Here is a 20,530-nt window from a genome sequence, read left to right on the forward strand (position 1 = left end):
ACAGACAGTGACCCAAGCCGGAATCGAACCTGGGACCCTGGAGCTGTGAAGCAATTGTGCTATCCACAAGGCTACCGTGCTGTTCCTCGAAGGACAACCCGTTCATCCCAGAAATCAGCCCAATGAACCTTTGGGCGGCACAGTGTGGGGCAACACAGTGGTTGGCACTGTTGCTTCAGAGCGCCAGGAACCTTGGTTCGATTCCGGCTAGGGTCACTGTCTGTGCGGAGTCTGCACGTTCTCCCCGTGTCTGCGTGGGTTCCCTCCGGGTGCTCCGGTTTCCTCCCACAGTGCAAAGATGTGAGGTTGGGTGGATTGGCCGCGCTAAATTGCCCCTTAGTGTCCAGGGATTGGCAAGTTAGGTCACGGGGATATGGCGGGGGAGCGGACGTGGGTACTCTTTCAGAGGGCCGGTGCAGACTCGATGGGCTGAATGGCCTCCTTTCGCACTGTGGGAATGCTACGATTCTCTAAACCACCTCCAATGCAAGAATATCCGTCTTAAACAAGGAGGCCAAAATTCACATAACCCTAGGTGGTGTTTCAGCCATGCCCTGTGTGGCTATAGTTGCAGCAAAACATCTCTATCTTTATACTCCATCTCCAGCAATAAAGGCTAACATTCAGGGCAGCACGGTGGCACAGTGGGTTAGCCCTGCTGCCTCACGGCGCAGAGGTCCCAGGTTCGATCCCGGCCCTGGGTCACTGTCCGTGTGGAGTTTGCACATTCTCCCCGTGTCTGCGTGGGTTTCGCCCCCACAACCCAAAGATGTGCAGAGTAGGTGGATTGGCCACGCTAAATTGCCAAAAATTAATTGGGTATTCTAAATTTATAAAATTAAAATAAAGGCTAACATTCCATTTATCTTGCCTGCTGTACCCACGTGGTCCATGTACGAGGATACCCAGATCCCGCTGTATTATTAATTACACAACACGACGCACCTCGTAATCAGCCTGCACCATTTTCCGCGGGAAGAGTCCGAGCAATAGTAGAGCTGCTCATTGGAATCCAGCTAAGTTGGGCTGCAGCTTTTCTTTCTTTTGGAGAAATTGCCTCCCCCACCGGAGCCTCAGCTCCCATACGTACCCCAACATCGGCGTAGTCCGTGGGCATGTGGATCTGCTTCTCGCTCTGCTTGCTGCTGAGTTCCGTGGGCTCCCCAGTCATCAATGGCTTCTGGTTCTTCAACCACATCTCATACATCTGCTGCATGTCATACACTGCTCAGGAGACAAGACAAATGTCGGAACAGGTACAGCAGGGCTCGGAATCCCAGCTTCAAACACGGTGCGCAAAGCATCAGGAACGGGAGGGGCTTCCTGCCTTGGCTCAGTGGGAGCGCCTTGCACCTCTTGAGTCAGCGGGTGGTAGGATTGGCAAGTCATGTTGCAGCTGTATAGAACCTTAGTTAGGCCACACTTGGAGTATAGTGTTCACTTCTGGTCACCACACTATCAGAAGGATGTGGAGGCTTTAGAGAGGGTGCAGAAGAGATTTACCAGGATGTTGCCTGGTATGGAGGGCATTAGCTATGAGGAGAGGTTAGATAAACCCAGTCTGTTCTCACTGGAATGATGGAGGTTGAGGGGCGACCTGATAGAGGTCTACAAAATGATGAGGGGCATAGACAGAGTGGATAGTCAGAGGCTTTTCCCCAGGGTAGAGGGGTCAATTACTAAGGGACATAGGTTTAAGGTGAGAGGGGCAAGGTTTAGAGTAGATGTGCGAGGGAAGCTTTTTACACAGAGGGTAGTGGGTGCCTGGAACCCGCTGCCGGAGGAGGTGGTGGAAGCAGGGACGATAGTGACGTTTAAGGGACGTCTTGACAAATACATGAATAGGATGGGAATAGAGGGATACGGACCCAGGAAGTGTGGAAGGTTTTAGATTAGACGGGCAGCATGGTCGGCGCAGGCCTGGAGGGCCGAAGGGCCTGTTCCTGTGCTGTACTGTTGTTTGTTCAGGTCCCACTCTCAGCTCACACTCCAGCAGTACCAAGGGAGTACAGCACTGCTGGAGGTGCAGTCTTTCGGGTGGGACATTAAACCAACACCCTCTCGGGCGGGTGCAAAAGATCCAATGCCATTATTTTGATGAAGAGCTGGTGCCCTGACCAACATTTATCCCTCAGCCAACATCAGCAAATCAGATTCTCAGGTTATTTAGCACAGTGGAGAGGTTGCTGTCCCCAAATTGGCTTCTCGGGTTCCCACACGGCACCAGCTGCTGTCATTTCAAAGCAAATGAATCGGCTGTTCACCGTACTGGGCACTTTGGCAATGTAGCAGAGGGTTACTACTGCTTATGGGACAGAGCCAGTGCCTTCGACAGAGAAAGAGAGAAGATCAGGAGGGTTGGGGGGTTAGGGGAAAGATTGACGACACAGTGAAAACAAAGCAACTCCACTCACGTTTGGTTTCCTTCATGTATGTCCAGGCATCGAGCTCCTCAAAACTGTGGGCGAATGAGCAGTTTCCAACGTACTGGCACTTTTTCCCCTTTGCAACATGTGTACACAACTGGAGAATGAAGTAGAAGGTTTATTTTGGGAGTATTTCACTGAACAATCAATGCCAAACATTGGAACCCAAGATGGACTCCAAACCCAGGACTCTTGACACCGCCAGTCTCACGGCCAGTTGGACAGAAGAGAAACTGGAGTGAACAAAGAAATGTACAGCACAGGGACAGGCCCTTCGGCCCTCCAAGCCTGCGCCAACCATGCTGCCCGACTAAACTACAATCTTCTACACTTCCGGGGTCCGTATCCCTCTATTCCCATCCTATTCATGTATTTGTCAAGATGCCCCTTAAATGTCACTATCGTCCCTGCTTCCACTACCTCCTCCGGTAGCGAGTTCCAGGCACCCACTACCCTCTGCGTAAAAAACTTGCCTCGTACATCTACTCTAAACCTTGCCCCTCTCACCTTAAACCTATGTCCCTTAGTAATTGACCCCTCTACCCTGGGGAAAAACCTCTGACTATCCACTCTGTCGATGCCCATCATAATTTTGTAGACCTCTATCAGGTTGCCCCTCAACCTCTGTCGTTCCAGTGAGAACAAACCGAGTTTATTCAACCGCTCCTCATAGCTAATGCCCTCCATACCAGGCAACATTCTGGTAAATCTCTTCTGCACCCTCTCTAAAGCCTCCACATCCTTCTGGTAGTGTGGCGACCAGAATTGAACACTATACTCCAAGTGTGGCCTAACTAAGGTTCTATACAGCTGCAACATGACTTGCCAATTCTTATACTCAATGCCCCGGCCAATGAAGGCAAGCATGCCGTATGCCTTCTTGACTACCTTCTCCACCTGTGTTGCCCCTTTCAGTGACCTGTGGACCTGTACACCTAGATCTCTCTGACTTTCAATACTCTTGAGGGTTCTATATATTACCTACCTGATTAGACCTTCCAAAATGCATCACCTCACATCCCCGACACTCTGGTTTCTTTGGATCCAGATGACATCATAGAACCATAGAATCCCTGTAGTGCAGAAGGAGGTCATTCGGCCCATCGGGCACAGACCCTCTGAAAGAGAGCCCTTCGAGGCCCCCACCCTATTCCCATAACCCCACCTAACCTTTGGACACAAAGGGGCAATTTATCACGGCCAGTCCACCTAACCTGCACATCTTTGGACTTGTGGGAGGAAACCGGAGCACCCGGAGGAAACCCACGCACACACGGGGAGAACGTGCAGACTCCGCACAGACAGTCATCCAAGCGGGAATCGAACCTGGGACCCTGGAGCTGTGAAGCAGTAGTGCTAACCACCCAGTGGCCATTTCAGCCAATAGTTGAACATTTTGAACACCAACAGCCTATTAAAATGCCTTCTGCGAACCACGTAGCCCCTCGCATTCTGAGTTTCAGACTGCCCCGAGTCTCAAGCAAATACCTAAATGAATATGGACATTCACAGCAATTCGAGGAATTCACACATCCCTTTATGTAAGGATGGACCATCTACAAAGAACAATAGCATTCCAGCCGGCTTGTCATGTTTCACCATGGGTAATGAAAGATTGAAACTCAATGTGTGTTAGATGAATGAGAATGGATCCCATCAAACATCTGTTGTCTCATGATGGTCCCTAATCCAGGCTGGTTCCCGTACCAGCCTCCCCGAACAGGCGCCGGAATGTGGCGACTAGGGGCTTTTCACAGTAACTTCATTGAAGCCCACTTGTGACAATAAGCGATTTTCATTTTCATTTCATTTCAAATAAGACTAGGTGAGTTTCAAGGCATCAAACAACACAGGATGGAACAAGGACGTTGAACCTGCACAAGTCACATGGTGAGGAAGCCATTTTATTCCCGGTTTTAAAAATATAATAATAATCTGTATTAGTGTCACAAGTAGGCTTACATTAACACTGCAATGAAGTTACTGTGAAAATCCCCTAGTCGCCACATTCCGGCGCCTGTTCGGGTAGACAGAGGGAGAATTCAGAATGTCCAATTCACCTAACAAGCACGTCTTTTGGGACTTGTGGGAGGAAACCGGAGCACCCGGAGGAAACCCACGCAGACACGGGGAGAACGTGCAGACTCCGCACAGTGACCCAAGCCGGGAATTGAACCTGGGACCATGGAGCTGTGAAGCAACTGTGCTAACCATTGTGCTACCGTCCCAAATAACAATAAGAAACAGTAATGCAGACAGAGTTCCATCAGAAAGCCATTAAACCAGCTTCAAATCAGCCAAGCAGCCAAGGTGATAGAGAAATCTCTGGAAAGTGGGAGAAGGACTTCCCCTCCACCCCCAAACCTATTCCAACTTCACGTTCCTGTGAACCAACCTCCTGGAAATTGGACAATAAGGAGCCTCACGGCTTACTCAGAATTGTCTCCTTTTCAGGACCTACATTTCAACCAAAGCATCAACTCATCTAAGAAACCACGGGCGTGATTCTCTGCTCCCGCTCCGAAGTGCCCACGCCGTCGTGAACCTCGAAACGGCCCCTATCCCGACCGATTCAGGACCCGATAATGGGCTAGGAGCGGGGTCGCGTCATTTACACGCGCCAGGCCTTCCGCGGCGCCGCATACATGACGCGGCCGGCGCAGCATAACTGGCGTAACCCGTGCATGCGTGGTTGCCGTCCTCTCTGAGTCCGCCCCGCAAGAAGATGTCAGACGGATCTTGCGGGGCTGCGGAAGAAAGGGGGTCCTCCTTCAGAGAGGACGGCCCGAAGATCGGTGGGCACCGATCGAGGGCCACACCCCATTTGAGGCGCCCCCCCGGTGCAGGATTGGATTGGATTTGTTTATTGTCACGTGTACCGAGGTACAGTGAAAAGTATTTTTCTGCGAGCAGCTCAACAGATCATTCAGTACATGAGAAGAAAAGGGAATAAAAGAAAATACATAATAGGGCATCACAACATATACAATGATCCCCCCCCCCGCAGGGCGCCCCGCCCCCCCCACCGTTCCCGCGCTGTTCCCGCCGGCAGCGACCAGGTGTGGACGGCGCCGGAGGGAACCCACCATTTTGGCCTGGCCGCTTGGCCCATCCGGGCCTGAGAATAGCGGGGGTGCCGGAGAATCGCCATTTCGGGTGTCTCGGGCGATTCTCCGGCCTGCGCCGCGCGGTACTCGACGGGGCCGTTCTCGCCGCTTGGGAGGGCGCCGGACTGACGTCGCGGAAAAATTCGGCGACCCAGGCGATTCTCCCAACCGGCGCGGGAGCGGAGAGTCCCGCCCCACAGGTCTGCCACAAAAGAGACTGAGACAATCATTAATTGTAACTGCATTGTTTTACCTTCATCTGTGTCTAATCTTTGTGAACCAAGTTTGTGAATGTTGCATTTTAAACCTCCAGGGCAAGCGTGTAACAACTTATTTAAAAAAAAAAGAAACTCACAAAAAGTTTGCTGCTGGAATTATTTAAATTGGGACAGGCTCGCGGGCAAAAAAACACAAACCTTTTATGTACAAACGAATATTGAGAAAATACACAAATTCTGTCTGCCACACTGACTTCTCAGCAAATCCCAAGGCATTATGTTGAAGAGCGGGCGGAGCTCTTTCCAGTCTCCAGCCCAATATTTATATCTTAACCACTATCACAAAAACAGATTATCTAGCCATTAGCACACTGCTGTTTGTGAGCAAGACAGTGGCCACACTTTCATAGCGGCAAATCGTTCAGGACTCTCTAAAGTCAGAAAAACTCACTCACTGGCAGGAGTCACTGCATTGAGTGTGAACGCTGACTCATACTTTTTCCGTATTCTCCCCCCAGCTCAAGGCCACAAAAATATTTATTTACGTATATTGCTTGACTAGCAGTTTTGATTTCTGTTCCTCTTCTTCTCCTCACCCTTCCCTCCTTTCTCCACTGGCCCCATCTTGAAAAACCAAAGCTACAAATTTTGGTTTGCAAAGCTTCCACAAGTCAGAAGCTCTTTCCTGGGGTAGGAGAGTCAAATACTAAGGGACATAGGTTTAAAGCGCTTGGGGAAAAGGTATGAACAGATGTGCGAGGCAAGTTTTTTTTACACAGAGGGTGGTAAATATATGGAACGCACTGCCTGGGGAGGTGGCGGGAGCAGGTACGATAGCGGCATTTAAGGGGCATCTAGACAAATAGGGTGGGAATGGAAGGATACGGACTCCGTAAGTGCAGACGGTTTTAGTTTACGCAGGTACCATGGCCGGCGCAGGCTTGGAGGGCCGAAGGGCCTGTTCCTGTGCTGTATTGTTCTTTGTTAATGTTAGAAATAGGACCAGTTACAGACGGCAGTGAGATAAGATGAGTGTCTTCCTCTTGCGAGAGGACTCAAATCAGCCTCATTCTGGAGTCTGACAGCCTCAACCAGGGAGGCGGAGGGAATATTGTCAGAAATCATGAATGACAGGGCAGCACGGTGGCGCAGTGGGTTAGCCCTGTTGCCTCACGGCGCCGAGGTCCCAGGTTCGATCCCGGCTCCAGGTGGAGTTTGCACATTCTCCCCGTGTCTGCATGGGTTTCGCCCCCACAACACAAAGATGTGCAGGGTAGGTGGATTGGCCGCACTAAATTGCCCCTTAATTGGAAAAAATGAATTGGGTCCTCTAAGAAGAAAAAAAATCCATCCCCTTGGGCACTAAAGCTTTTGAAATGCTGCCAATTTTTATATGACTTGGATCTTATAAAGGATGGAGTGCCCCTGTATTGCATGGTGCGATTGTACACCCCATTCTGTCATTGGATGTGGAATTAAATAAATCAGAGAGATGCTGTGCAAGAAAAAAACATAAAAAGTCACAGGAAGGGCAGATTCTGTGCGTTTTCCGATACTCACATCGTACTGCTGTGGGATGTTTCTGCAGGAGGGCAAAGGCCGGATGGCAACCCACTTCTTCCGTTCATTCGACATCACCAGCATCACCCGCCGCTCCTTGGTCCATCTGCACAGAAACAAAACAGGCTCGTACACCACTGTGGGCAGCGCCACGTCTTAGGAAGGTCATGACCGCTTTGGAGAAGCGTACCAAAGAGGTGGAATAAAATGGATCCAGGAATACAAAAACACACAAAGAACCAGGAGCAGGAGGAGTCCATTCGGCCCCTTGCACCATTCGACAGGATCACAGCTCATAAGTTCATAAGATAAAGGAGCGGAATTAGGAAATCTATAACAATTATTGTCACAATTAGGCTTACATTAATACTGCAATGAATTTACTGTGAAAATCCCCAGTCGCCACATTCCGGCGTCTGTTCGGGTACACGGAGGGAGAATTCAGAATGTCCAATTCACCCAACAAGCCCGTCTTTCGGGACTTTGGCCCATCGAGTCTGCTCCGCCATTCGATCATGGCTGACCTCCTCCTGGCCTCAACTCCACCGTCCTGCCCGTTCTCCATAACCCTTCAACCCGTTACCAATTAAAAATCTGTCTAACTCCTCCTTAAATTTACCCGCTGTCCCAGCAGCCACCGCACTCTGGGGGAGCGAATTCCAGTTTCACAGCCCTTTGGGAGAAGTAGTTTCTCCTCAAATCTGTTTTAAATTTGCTAGCTCTCATGCTGAGACTATGACCTCTCGTTCTGGGATGTGCCACAAGAGGAAGCATCAGCTCCACGTTATCCATACCTTTTATCATCTCGTAGACCTCAATTTGATCTCCCCCCCCAGCTGATCCAATGTGGCCTCACCTCCTCTTTGTCTCCCTTGTTGATCCAGTTGTGTTAAGTCGGGGTGTTAATGTTAATTTATTATTGATGTACAGGGGGTAGGGAGATATGGAGGGTTGCTTTTCTAGACTGTGTTTTGTACTTAACCCTGTTGGGTTCCTTTTTCATTTTGTTATTGATATTTTATGAAAACCTTAATAAAAATTATTTTTAAAGAAAAAAAAGTCGGTCCAACTCAGCCTGGAATATATTCAATGACCCAAAGCCCCGACTGCTCTCTGGGGGAGAGAATTCCACAGACTGAGGACCCTGAGAGCAGAATTCCTTCTCACCTTCGCGTTAAATGGGGGACCCCCTTTTGTTGTTAAAGAAATTCTTCCACGGGATGTGGGTGTCGCTGGGCAGGGCCAGTCTTTGTGGCCCATTCCTAATTACCCTTGAACGGAGGGGCTTGCTCGGCCATTTCAGAGTCAGCCGCATGGTGCTGGGGCCTCAATTATTCACTTCATTCATTAATGACGGCTTAGAAAGTCACAGATCCAAATTTTCGGATGATACAAAGTTAGGCGGCACTGTCGACGGCCTAGACGACAGCATGAAATTGCAAGGAGATATTGACAGGCTGGGTGAAGGGGCAAAGTTGTGGCAGATGCAATTTAATGTAAGCAAGCGTGAGGTTATCCATTGTGGATCAAAAAAGGACAGAGCAGGGTACTTTCTAAATGGGAAGAAGTTAGGTACGGTGGATGTACAAAGAGACTTGGGGATTCAGATGCATTGAGACATAGATATTAACAGGATGGAAACAGGTCCTTCTGCCAACTTGTCTATGCCGTCCAGTCCCAATAACCCGCCTTTGGCCTGTATCCCTCTATACCCAGCTTTCCAATAGAACTGTCTAAATGCTTTTAAAACACAAAATTGTACCTGGCCTCTGGCAGCTCGTCCAGACACTCCCCACCCTCGGTGTGAAAAAATTGCCCTCTGGACCCTTTTGTATCTCTCCCCTCTCCCCTTAAACCGATGCCCTCTAGTTTTAGACTCCCCTGCCTTTGGGGAAAAATGTTTATTTATTTATTCATTTTTAAATTTAGAGTACCCAATTCATTTTTTCCAATTAAGGGACAATTTAACGTGGTCAATCCACCTACACTGCGCATCTTTGGTTGTGGGGGTGAGACCCACGCAGACACGGGGAGAATGTGCAAACTCCACACGGACAGTGGCCCAGCACCGTTGGGAAAAGATGTCAACTATCTACCTGATCTGTGCCCCTCATTATTTTATAGCCCGCTATAAGATCACTCCTGAGCCTCCTACGCTCCACGGTAAAAGTCTATCCAGCCTCTCCTTCTAACTCAAACCATCAAGCCCCGGTAGTATCCTTGTAAATCGTTTCTGCACTCTTTCTAGTTTAACAATATCCTTCTGTCATGTGAGAGTACCTTGAAGACATGGATGTTTAAGCAATGTACCTTTAAGAAAACAGTGATGTCAGAGAGTGGGGGGAGCTGAGCTCAGTTCAGCCATTTTGAAGTTTCAGTTTTGAGGAAAAGAGCTTGGGGAGTGTCTGTGTTTGCAGTGAGCTGTGATCTCTGCATGAAAGACTATCTCTGGATCATTTGGGTGATTTAAAGTCATAATAGTAAAGCGTTTAACCTGATGTGTTTCTGTTTAAAGGTGTTAAGTCTCTTGGATGTTGAAAAGGATAACTGAAGGATTATTTAGTGTTGTAATATTTTCAGGGTTATCTTTGAAGTAAGGGGTGTTAAGGGATCCAATGTTTATTTAAAAGGTTAAGTTGAGTTCATAGAATGAACATTGTTTTGTGTTTAAAAACCCACGTGTCCATAATTGTAATATCACACCTATTTATGTACAGGGGGGAGGGAGGTATGGAGGGTTGCTTTTCTAGACTGTGTTTTGTACTTAACCCTGTTGGGTTCCTTTTTCATTTTGTTATTGATATTTTATGAAAACCTTAATTAAAATTATTTAAAAAAAAATTGTAATCCCACACCTGGGGAACAAGCCGTGTGCTTCAAAAGCAACAATCCATTAAAGGGAGAGGTTGGTTGAACTCCATGATACATTTTGGGGTTCTGAAAACACCTCGCCCATAACACTTCCTATAATAGGGTGACCAGAACTGAACTCAGTATTCCAAGTGTGGCCGTACTAATGTCTTGTGCAACTTCAGCAAGACGTCCCAACTCCTGTATTCAATGTTCTGACCAATAAAACCAAGCATGCTGAATGCCTTCTTCACCCTGTCCACCTGCGACTCCACCTTCAAGGAGCTAAACCTGTACCCCTAGGTCTCTTTGTTCTGTAACTCTCCCCAACTCCCTACCATTAACTGAGTAGGTCCTGCCTCGATTTGATCTCCCAAAATGCATCACCTCACATTTATCTAAATTAAACTCCATCTGCCATTCATCGGCCCACTGGCCCACTTGGTCAAGATCCCAATCTTGGTGTCATCTGCAAACTTACTAACTGTGCCTCCTAAATTCTCATCCAAATCATTAATATAAATCACAAATAACAGTGGACCCAGCACCGATCCCTGAGGCACACCGCTGGTCACAGGCCTCCAGTTTCAAAAACAACCCTCCACAACCACCCTTTTGCTTCGATCGCCGAGCCAATTTTGTTTCCAATTGGTTACCTCTCTGATAGGTCTGTACTTTGGTTAATATATCTTATGTGTCCCCGCACTTTATAGATTACTCGACAGATCTTGAAACTGAGCTTCATGCGTGAAGTAAATTGTCTTTTATTCAGTTTGTTTCAGATGTCTTTTGATCAAGTCAGTTTTCTTGCAAACGCAGAGTTTTTGAAAGTTTGTTTCGTCGAGACAAACACAGAGTACTGAGTTGAATTGAACACAAATTACAGGTCTTCATATTTTCTCCAAATTGAATACACGATACAGAAACGTTGAAAATTAACAAAACGGCGGTTCAAAGCAGAAGTGCAGAAAGTAGCTTCAGAAGTTATTTTTTCTTTTTTTAAATTTAGAGTACCCAATTCATTTTTCCAATTAAGGGGCAATTTAGCGTGGCCAATCCACCCACCCTGCACACCTTTGGGTTGTGGGGGCGAAACCCACGCAGACGCGGGGAGAATGTGCAAACTCCACACGGACAGTGACCCAGGGCCGGGATCGAACCCGGGACCTCGGCGCCGTGAGGCCGCAGTGCTAACCCACTGCACCACCGTGCTGCCCTAGCTTCAGAAATTAAGTCAGATGATTCCGGGATGAATTGTTTAAACCGGCAGTACTTTTTAAGGTTATGGTTATCACCAATGTCTCTCCCCTTTCTGGCTGTGATTGGGTTAAAGTAATTAGAGTTAATTCAATTTGATTGAGATGTCCGTCCATCAAATTTTAATATGGGGTGATTGAAATACGTCTTTCTCCTGAGCCTTATCCGTTGTCTTGTAAACAGTTTCTGGGAATATAGCCCAGACACTTTAAATTAGCAAAACGTGTCCTTGGTCTGACTGGCTTCATTATCTATATGTTTGTCATAGGATTCAGCAGCTTGAAATGTGGGTTTTTAACAAAACATTTTAAGAAGCCATTTTAAATCTTGGGTCATTTATTCCTTTAAACTTGTTATGGACTAAAAAGGTAGATTCTATCACTCACCCTGGATCCGGAGAGATTTAACCTCATGCAACAACCTGGTCAAAGGCCTTGCTAAAGTCCATGTAGACAACGTTTACCGCACTGCCCTCATCTACCTTCTTGGTTACCCCTCCAAAAAACTCAATCCAATTTGTGAGACATGATTTTCCACTCACAAAGCCATGCTGACTGTCCCTAATCAGTCCTTGCCTCTCTAAATGCCTGTAGATCCTGTCTCTCAGAATACCTTCGAACAACTTTCTCACCACAGGCGTTAGGCTCACCCAGGCTTTTCCCTGCGGACCTTCTCAAACAAAGGCACAACATTTGCTACCCTCCAATCTTCAGGCACCTCACCTGTGGCTGTCGATGATTCAAATACATCTGCCAGGGGACCCGCGATTTCCTCCCTAGCCTCCCACAACGTCCTGGGATACATTTCATCAGGTCCCGGGGATTTATTGACCTTGATGCGCTTTAATATCTCCAGCACCTCCTTCTCTGTAATATGTACACTCTCAACAGAACATTCTTTTTTGTCCCAAGTTCCCCAACATCCACACCCAATTTCTTTTTTCCAATTAAGGGGCAATTTAGCATGGCCAATCCACCTGCCCTGCACATCTTTGGGTTCGGGGGGGCGAAACCCACGAAAACACGGGGAGAATGTAAAATGCAAAGAGACTGAGGGATACGGGCCAAAGACAGGTCTATGGAGTTAGTTCACAGATCAGCCATGATCTCACTGAATGGTGGGATAGGCTTGAGGGGCTGAATGGCCTACTCCTGTTCCTATGTTCCGAAAGGGGTGGGGGGGGGGGGGGGGCAATGAGAGAGATAGATGGAAGCGAGGGAGAGGGAGGGGGTGGGGGGGGAGAGGGAGGGGGGGGGAGAGGGAGGGGGGGGGGAGAGGGGGGGGGGAAGAGGGAGGGGGGGGAAGAGGGGGGGAGAGGGAGGGGGGCGAGAGAGAGGGAGGGGCGAGAGTGGGGGAGGGGGCGAGAGGGGGGCGAGAGAGAGGGAGGAGGGGGCGAGAGAGAGGGAGGAGGGGGCGAGAGAGAGGGAGGGGGCGAGAGAGAGGGAGGGGGCGAGAGGGAGGGAGGGGGCGAGAGGGAGGGAGGGGCGAGAGGGAGGGAGGGGCGAGAGAGAGGGAGGGGGCGAGAGAGAGAGGGAGGGGGCGAGAGAGAGAGGGGGGGCGAGAGAGAGAGGGAGGGGGCGAGAGAGAGAGGGAGGGGGCGAGAGAGAGAGGGAGGGGGCGAGAGAGAGAGGGAGGGGGCGAGAGAGAGAGGGAGGGGGCGAGAGAGAGAGAGGGAGGGGGCGAGAGAGAGAGAGGGAGGGGGCGAGAGAGAGAGGGAGGGGGCGAGAGAGAGAGGGAGGGGGCGAGAGAGAGAGGGAGGGGGCGAGAGAGAGAGGGAGGGGGCGAGAGAGAGAGGGAGGGGGCGAGAGAGAGAGGGAGGGGGCGAGAGAGAGAGGGAGGGGGCGAGAGAGAGGGGGCGGGGGCGAGGGCGAGAGAGGGGGCGGGTCGAGAGAGGGGGCGGGTCGAGAGAGGGGGCGGGGGCGAGACAGTGGGCGGGGGCGAGACAGTGGGCGGGGGCGAGACAGTGGCGGGGGCGAGACAGTGGGCGGGGGCGAGACAGTGGGCGGGGGCGAGACAGTGGGCGGGGGCGAGACAGTGGGGTGGGGCGAGACAGTGGGGGGCGAGACAGTGGGGGGGCGAGACAGTGGGGGGGGGGCGAGAGGGGGGCGGGGGCGAGAGGGGGGCGGGGGCGAGAGGGGGGCGGGGGCGAGAGGGGGGCGGGGGCGAGAGGGGGGCGGGGGCGAGAGGGGGGCGGGGGCGAGAGGGGGGCGGGGGCGAGAGGGGGGCGGGGGCGAGAGGGGGGCGGGGGCGAGAGGGGGGCGGGGGCGAGGGGGGGGCGGGGGCGAGGGGGGGCGGGGGCGAGGGGGGGCGGGGCGAGAGAGGGGGTGGGGCGAGGGGGGGGGCGGGGGCGAGAGAGGGGGTGGGGCGAGAGAGGGGGCGGGGGCGAGAGGGTGTAGGGGCGAGAGAGGGGGTGGGGGCGAGAGGGTGTAGGGGCGAGAGAGGGGGTGGGGGCGAGAGAGGGGGTGGGGGCGAGAGAGGGGGTGGGGGCGAGAGAGGGGGTGGGGGCGAGAGAGGGGGTGGGGGCGAGAGAGGGGGTGGGGGCGTGAGAGAGGGGGTGGGGGCGTGAGAGAGGGGGTGGGGGCTTGAGAGAGGGGGCGGGGGCGTGAGAGAGGGGGCGGGGGCGTGAGAGAGGGGGCGGGGGCGTGAGAGAGGGGGCGGAGGCGTGAGAGAGGGGGCGGGGGCGAGAGAGGGGGCGGTGGCGAGAGAGGGGGCGGTGGCGAGAGAGGGGGCGGAAGCGAGGGCGAGAGAGGGGGTGGGGGCGAGGGAGGGGGTGGGGGCGAGGGAGGGGGTGGGGGCGAGGGAGGGGGTGGGAGCGAGGGAGGGGGTGGGAGCGAGGGAGGGGGTGGGAGCGAAGGAGGGGGTGGGGCGAGAGAGGGGGTGGGGGCGAGAGAGGGGTGGGGGCGAGAGGGGGTGGGGGCGAGAGAGGGGGCGGGGGCGAGACAGTGGGCGGGGGCGAGACAGTGGGCGGGGGCGAGACAGTGGGCGGGGGCGAGACAGTGGGCGGGGGCGAGACAGTGGGCGGGGGCGAGACAGTGGGCGGGGGCGAGACAGTGGGCGGGGGCGAGACAGTGGGCGGGGGCGAGACAGTGGGCGGGGGCGAGACAGTGGGCGGGGGCGAGACAGTGGGCGGGGGCGAGACAGTGGGTGGGGGCGAGAGAGGGGGCGGGGGCGAGAGAGGGGGCGGGGGCGAGAGAGGGGGCGGGGGCGAGAGAGGGGGCGGGGGCGAGAGAGGGGGCGGGGGCGAGAGAGGGGGCGGGGGCGAGAGAGGGGGCGGGGGCGAGAGAGGGGGCGGGGGCGAGAGAGGGGGCGGGGGCGAGAGAGGGGGCGGGGGGAAGAAATTGGGACAAGGCGATTGGGAGGTAGGGCGGCGAGGGGGGGGGAGGGAGGGCGGCGAGGGGGAGGGAGGGTGGCGAGGGGGAGGGAGCCGGAAAAAGGGAGGGAGTGGACGAATGAGGAGGGGCAACGAGAGAGGGAAACGGGGGAGCTGTGTGCCAAAGGGAGGGGGCAGGGCGTGTGAAAGAGAAGTGCATGAGAGAGAAGTGGAAAGAGAGTGAGAGAGTGGGGTAAAGAGAGAGAGAGAGAGAGGTGTTAGAGAATGAGGAGGGAGAATAGGGTGGAGGGAACGGCAGGGGACATATGGGAGATATAAAGATGCTCAAGAAGCTGGGAGAGAGGAAAGGAAAAGGAAAATGGCTTATTGTCACAAGTAGGCTTCAAATGAAGTTACTGTGAAAAGCCCCTAGTCGCCACATTCCGGCGCCTGTTCGGGGAGGCTGTTACGGGAATTGAACCGTGCTGCTGGCCTGCCTTGGTCTGCTTTCAAAGCCAGCGATTTAGCCCAGTGAGCTAAACCAGAGGGAGAGGAAATTGGAACAGTTGTGAGTGAGCAGAGGGAGGGGAGTTGTTAACCAATTCATAATAGACATCGCCAACCCCAACTCCAGAAATGTCACCCGTAGTCCCACAGGCTATCCCTGAAAGGATTTCCAGGCAGCTCCGTGCCACATCTGCAGTCCCCCACCAGGAACTACCTTCCCCCCCCCGCAGCCCACCCATTCCATGAAAAGTCTCGAAGTGAGAGAAAGTGGACTGACCCGTGTCGGATTTTGGCACTGCAGTACTTGAGGCTCTTGTCTGCTTCGATGACCTGCCCGTTCCTCCAGCACTGGCTACAGACAAACTTTATATTCATTCCCAGCGAGGATACCTTGCCGGCTCCAGATGACACCTCAACCAATCAGAACACAGAACGATTAGGACAGAACTGCCAGGTGCCGTCCCGCCAAAGCAGCCCCATCTTTGGACCTGGCTGTTCAGGCCTTGCTCTCAGGCCTCCTGACTCAGCAGGGGGCAATTTGCCCAGGTATGTCCCGTCCACAAAATGTCGAACAAATCCAACCCTGCCAATGACTAACTCCAACAGCTTCCTCCCCATCATCAGCAAAGTGACGGACAGTGTCGGCGACGGCGCGATCAAGGGGTGTGTACACAGCAATGACCTGCTCAACCCCACCCAGCTGGTGTTGTGCCAGGGCTACTCAGATCCTGATCTCAATTACAGCCTTGGTACAAAGGAGGACAAAAGTGCTGTACTCAAGACGCAAGGTGAGAGCAAGAGCCCTTGGCACCGAGGCCGCAAATGATCGAGTGTGGTATCAAGGAGCCCTGGCAAAACTGAAGTCGGGGAAATTGAATCGGGGGGGGGGGGGGGGGGAAAACTCCGAAAAAATGAATTGTCACAATAAAACCTAATCCAGGTCGCCTTTCACAATGTCCCTGAGCCGGAATTGATTTGAAGGTGGTGCTCCGCCGAATCATCATTTGTTTCCTCTAGCTGCCAGGGAAATAATCATAGAATCGCTAAAGTGCAGAAGGAGGCCATTCGGCCCAGCGCGTCTGCCCCGACCCTCCGAACGGGCGCACAAACCCAGGTCCACACCCGATTCCAGTAACCCCACCTGTCCTTTTGGACACTAAGGGGGAATTTATCATGGCCAATCCACCTAACCGGCACACCGTTGGAATGTGGGAGGGAACCGGGGCACCCGGAGGAAACCCACGCAGACACGGGAGAACGTGCAGACTCCGCACAGACACCCAAGGCCGGAATAGAATCTGGATCCTGGCGCCGTGAGACAGCAGCGGGAACCCACTGTGCCACCCAATGTAAAGGTAATAGAACAGAGAACATACAGGGCAGAAGGAGGCCATTCGGCCCATTGAGTCTGCACCGACCCACTTAAGCCCTCACTTCCTTCTTATCCCCGTAACCCAATAACCCCTCCTAACCTTTTTGGACACTAAGGGCAATTTAGCATGGCCAATCCACCTAACCTGCACGTCTTTCGACTGTGGGAGGAAACCGGAGCACCCGGAGGAAACCCACGCAGACACGGGGAGAACGTGCCGACTCCGCACAGACAGTGACCCAGCTGGGATTCGAACCTGGGACCCTGGCGCTGTGAAACCACAGTGCTATCCACTTGTGCTACCGTGCTGCCCCAAATAGAAATGTTTCTATTTGGTCTCAAAGGTATTGCTCGATTTCCCTTGTCGTAGATTATCATGGAATTTACAGTGCAGGAGGCCATTCGGCCCATCGAGTCTGCACCGGCTCTTGGAAAGAGCACCCTACCCAAGGTCAACACCTCCACCCTATCCCCATAACCCAGTAACCCCACCCAACACTAAGGGCAATTTTAGACACTAAGAGCAATTTATCATGGCCAATCCACCTAACCCGCACATCTTTGGACTGTGGGAGGAAACCGGAGCACCCGGAGGAAACCCACGCAGACACGGGGAGAACGTGCAGACTCCGCACAGACAGTGACCCAAGCCGGAATCGAACCTGGGACCCTGGAGCTGTGAAGCAATTGTGCTATCCACAATGCTACCGTGCAGCCCCCTTGTGCGGAGGAGAATCAGGTGCAAGGAGCTCGGAATCTTTTTATCCGCGGTATTAGGCTCAGCAAGCTGCGAATGGGACAAGTGTCTTGATTATCACTGAAAAAGGAGATGTGCTGTCAAATCTTTTCATCTTGCACTCATCAGGGCAGAGCCAAGAACGCCAAATTTCAAAGGATGCAACTGTTTATAGTGCATGGGAAAAGAGTGCGGATTGGTTGTCAAAGCGACTGGTCGAGGTGTTGCCATGAAAATTGAACCAGGAAACTTGTGCCCCTGCGTGAATGTTTAATTCAGTAAAGGTGCAATGCTTGGACATGTTCCCCCCATCTGCAGAGGACAGGTCCCTCCATGTGATTATATGTAGCTTTGAGCAACCACACTCCAGCAATACTCTAGTTCTTTATTGCCAAGTGCCTGTGCTGAATTTGGAAAAGCTACTTAATGCCGTAAATTGGGATCTTCTGGCGTTTGCAAGTCTCTAACTCGTGTCTCTTACACGCCTCCCATTTTCACTGGTGTTCCGCTGATGACCGTGCTTTCCGCTGCCTTGGCCCTAAGCTCTGGAATTTCATCCCTAAACCACCCCACCTTTCTCGCGGGCCCTACTAACTCCTGAGGCTCGGTGTCACATTGTGTTCAATACCACGACAGTGGGCGCCTTGGGACTTTGTACCATCGCAGGTTGCTGTTGTCACGGATAAAACAGGCCGCTAAATGGCTCTTGCCTCTCACCCGAGACAATGTACCTGTGTTCTGCCCGCACTTGCTTCCACGCTCAGCCAGTGCTTCACCGACTCCTGCACAATCTCCTCATGCGTGATCCCTGCGAGACAAAAAGAGGTCACTGCAACGGGAAAGCAAAACTCCGCGGGTGCTGGCAATTACCGGCCGGAAACACGAACTCTGCTCCGCTCGACAGATGCTGCGTGGCCGGCTGAGCATTCCCAGAGTTTCCTGTTTCTACTTCACTGCGATTCCATGTGGAATACTGAAGCTTCATAGCTGTCGTGCAACAACAGGTTAAAGTCCAACAGGTTTGTTTGGAGTCACTAGCTTTCGGAGCGCTGCTTCTTCATCAAATGAGTGAAGAGGTGGGTTCCACAAACACATATATAGACAAAGCCAATGATGCAAGACAATACTTTGAATGTGAGTCATTGCAGGTAATTAAGTCTTTACAGGTACAGACGGTGCGACTGGAGAGAGGGATAATCACAAGTTAAAGAGATGTGAATTGTCTCAAGCCAGGACAGTTGGTAGGATTTCGCAAGCCCAGGCCAGATGGTGGGAGGTGAATGCGTGATTTTAATGACCTAGACTTTGATGTTGCAGGCAATTTCAAAATGTGGGGGATGACGCAAAACCTGGAAGCATTGTGAACTGAGGGGAGGATAGCGTTAGAACAGCAGAAGTAGATTGGAGAAAAATACAGCACAGAACAGGCCCTTCGGCCCACGATGTTGTGCCGAACCTTTGTCCTAGATTAATCATAGATTATCATTGAATTTACAGTGCAGAAGGAGGCCATTCGGCCCTTTGAGTCTGCACCGGCTCTTGGAAAGAGCACCATACCCAAACTCAACACCTCCACCCAACACCAAGGGCAATTTGGACATTAAGGGCAATTTATCATTGGCCAATTCACCTAACCCGCACATCTTTGGACTGTGGGAGGAAACCGGAGCACCCGGAGGAAACCCACGCAGACACGGGGAGGACGTGCAGACTCCGAGAGATGCTCAAAGTCATGCGGGGGCAGGACAGAGTAGATCGGGGGAAACTGTCCCCGCTTGTAAAAGGATCAAGCGGCAGAGGGCACAGATTGAAAGTGATTTGAAAATCAAGCAAATGTGGTGTGAAAAAAAACATCTTTTTTAACGCAACAATGCACTGTTGAGAGCGTGTGGTTCAATTGAGACATTCAAGAGGCCATTAGTTGATTATCTGAATAGAAACATGGATTTTTAAAATTTAATTTAGAGTATCCAATTATTTTTTTCCAATTAAGGGGCAATTTAGCGTGGCCAATCCACCTACCCTGCACATCTTTGGGTTGTGGGGGCGAGACCCACGCAGACACGGGGAGAATGTGCAAACTCCACACGGACAGTGACCCGGGGCCGGGATCAAACCTGGGACCTCGGCGCCGTGAGGCAGCAGTGCTAACCACTGCGCCACCGTGCTGCCTTAATAGAAACATGAATAAGATTGAATACATTTAATGCACTCCAAAAATTTCATAAGAGGTTAGAAAAAATGCTCAATTGTTCACATAGACCTGCCATCAACTTCAAATGCTAAAAACAGAATGATTTACGCTTTGATTACAGTGGCACAGGAAGCGCCCGGCTCTCACAATGTCCGGGTCGTCAGCACGCACCTCACTTCACGTGTCCTTGCTTTGCGTGCGAATCACTTCAGCCATATCGGCGGGCCAAAGAACTACGTGGACGAAGACCAACGGAATGTGGCAACCCTGCATGTGGTCAGCAGGCAACAAAAATGCCCCGTGGGCCGCACTCGGTACCCCGATGGGCTGCGTGTAGCCCCCAGGGCCACAGGTTGCCCATCATTAGTCTAACTAATGTAACTAAGCAGAGGACAATCAGAGTTCTTTTCCCCCTCCCCCCGTTTTCCAATTAAGGGGCAATTTAGCGAGGCCAAACCTACCCTGCACATCTTTGGGTTGTGGGGGTAAGACCCGCGCAGACATGGGGCGAATGTGGAAACGCAACGTGGACAGCAACCTGGGACCGGGATCGAACCCTGCTCGGTGCCGTGAGGCATCGGTGCCAACCACTGCGCAACCGTGCCGCCACCCGAGGGCAATCAGAGTTCAATTGCCACGGGCAAGGGAGATTTGTAGATCGGCGGGCGTCCGGCTCCAAGCCGGAGAAATTTAAAAAGGCATAAAACGGACCGGTTCCTTTTAGAAAAGAATTAGTCTTGCCGTTTTGTAGTGGGCCCCCTCAAACCTTTCGTACAAAGAGGCCAGCAAGAAAACACCCGTGTACCTGAACTTTGCTGCATCACCCAGACCTTTAGCTCGATGAGACTATGGGCGAAGTTGCAGCTATCCTCCCGTAGGCACCCGTAACGCACCTCATGGCGGCACACGTCAAACTGGCAGTGGTCCTGGAATTGGCGGATCTTGGAGTACTTTACCGTGGTGGCGCACAACATGTGGACCAGGCACCTGGAG

The 20,530-nt window shown here is 52.3% G+C and overlaps 1 protein-coding gene across 2 annotated transcripts in view; it reads right to left on the reverse strand.

Annotated features, from left to right (window-relative positions):
• Positions 1 to 20,530, reverse strand: part of LOC140403829 (zinc finger CCCH domain-containing protein 7B-like) — a 143,453-nt gene that overhangs the window by 11,829 nt on the left and 111,094 nt on the right. For both annotated transcript variants that reach the window (XM_072492001.1, XM_072492000.1), the window contains exons 16-21: positions 20,343 to 20,524; positions 18,075 to 18,151; positions 15,513 to 15,646; positions 7,312 to 7,417; positions 2,415 to 2,523; positions 1,091 to 1,224 (exon numbers count right to left, since the gene is read on the reverse strand). In XM_072492001.1, the coding sequence (XP_072348102.1) occupies positions 1,091 to 1,224; positions 2,415 to 2,523; positions 7,312 to 7,417; positions 15,513 to 15,646; positions 18,075 to 18,151; positions 20,343 to 20,524 (742 nt within the window). The remainder of the gene's footprint in view (positions 1 to 1,090; positions 1,225 to 2,414; positions 2,524 to 7,311; positions 7,418 to 15,512; positions 15,647 to 18,074; positions 18,152 to 20,342; positions 20,525 to 20,530) is intronic.

This window comes from Scyliorhinus torazame, chromosome 29, assembly GCF_047496885.1.
Source record: "Scyliorhinus torazame isolate Kashiwa2021f chromosome 29, sScyTor2.1, whole genome shotgun sequence".
Classification (NCBI taxonomy): domain Eukaryota; kingdom Metazoa; phylum Chordata; class Chondrichthyes; order Carcharhiniformes; family Scyliorhinidae; genus Scyliorhinus; species Scyliorhinus torazame.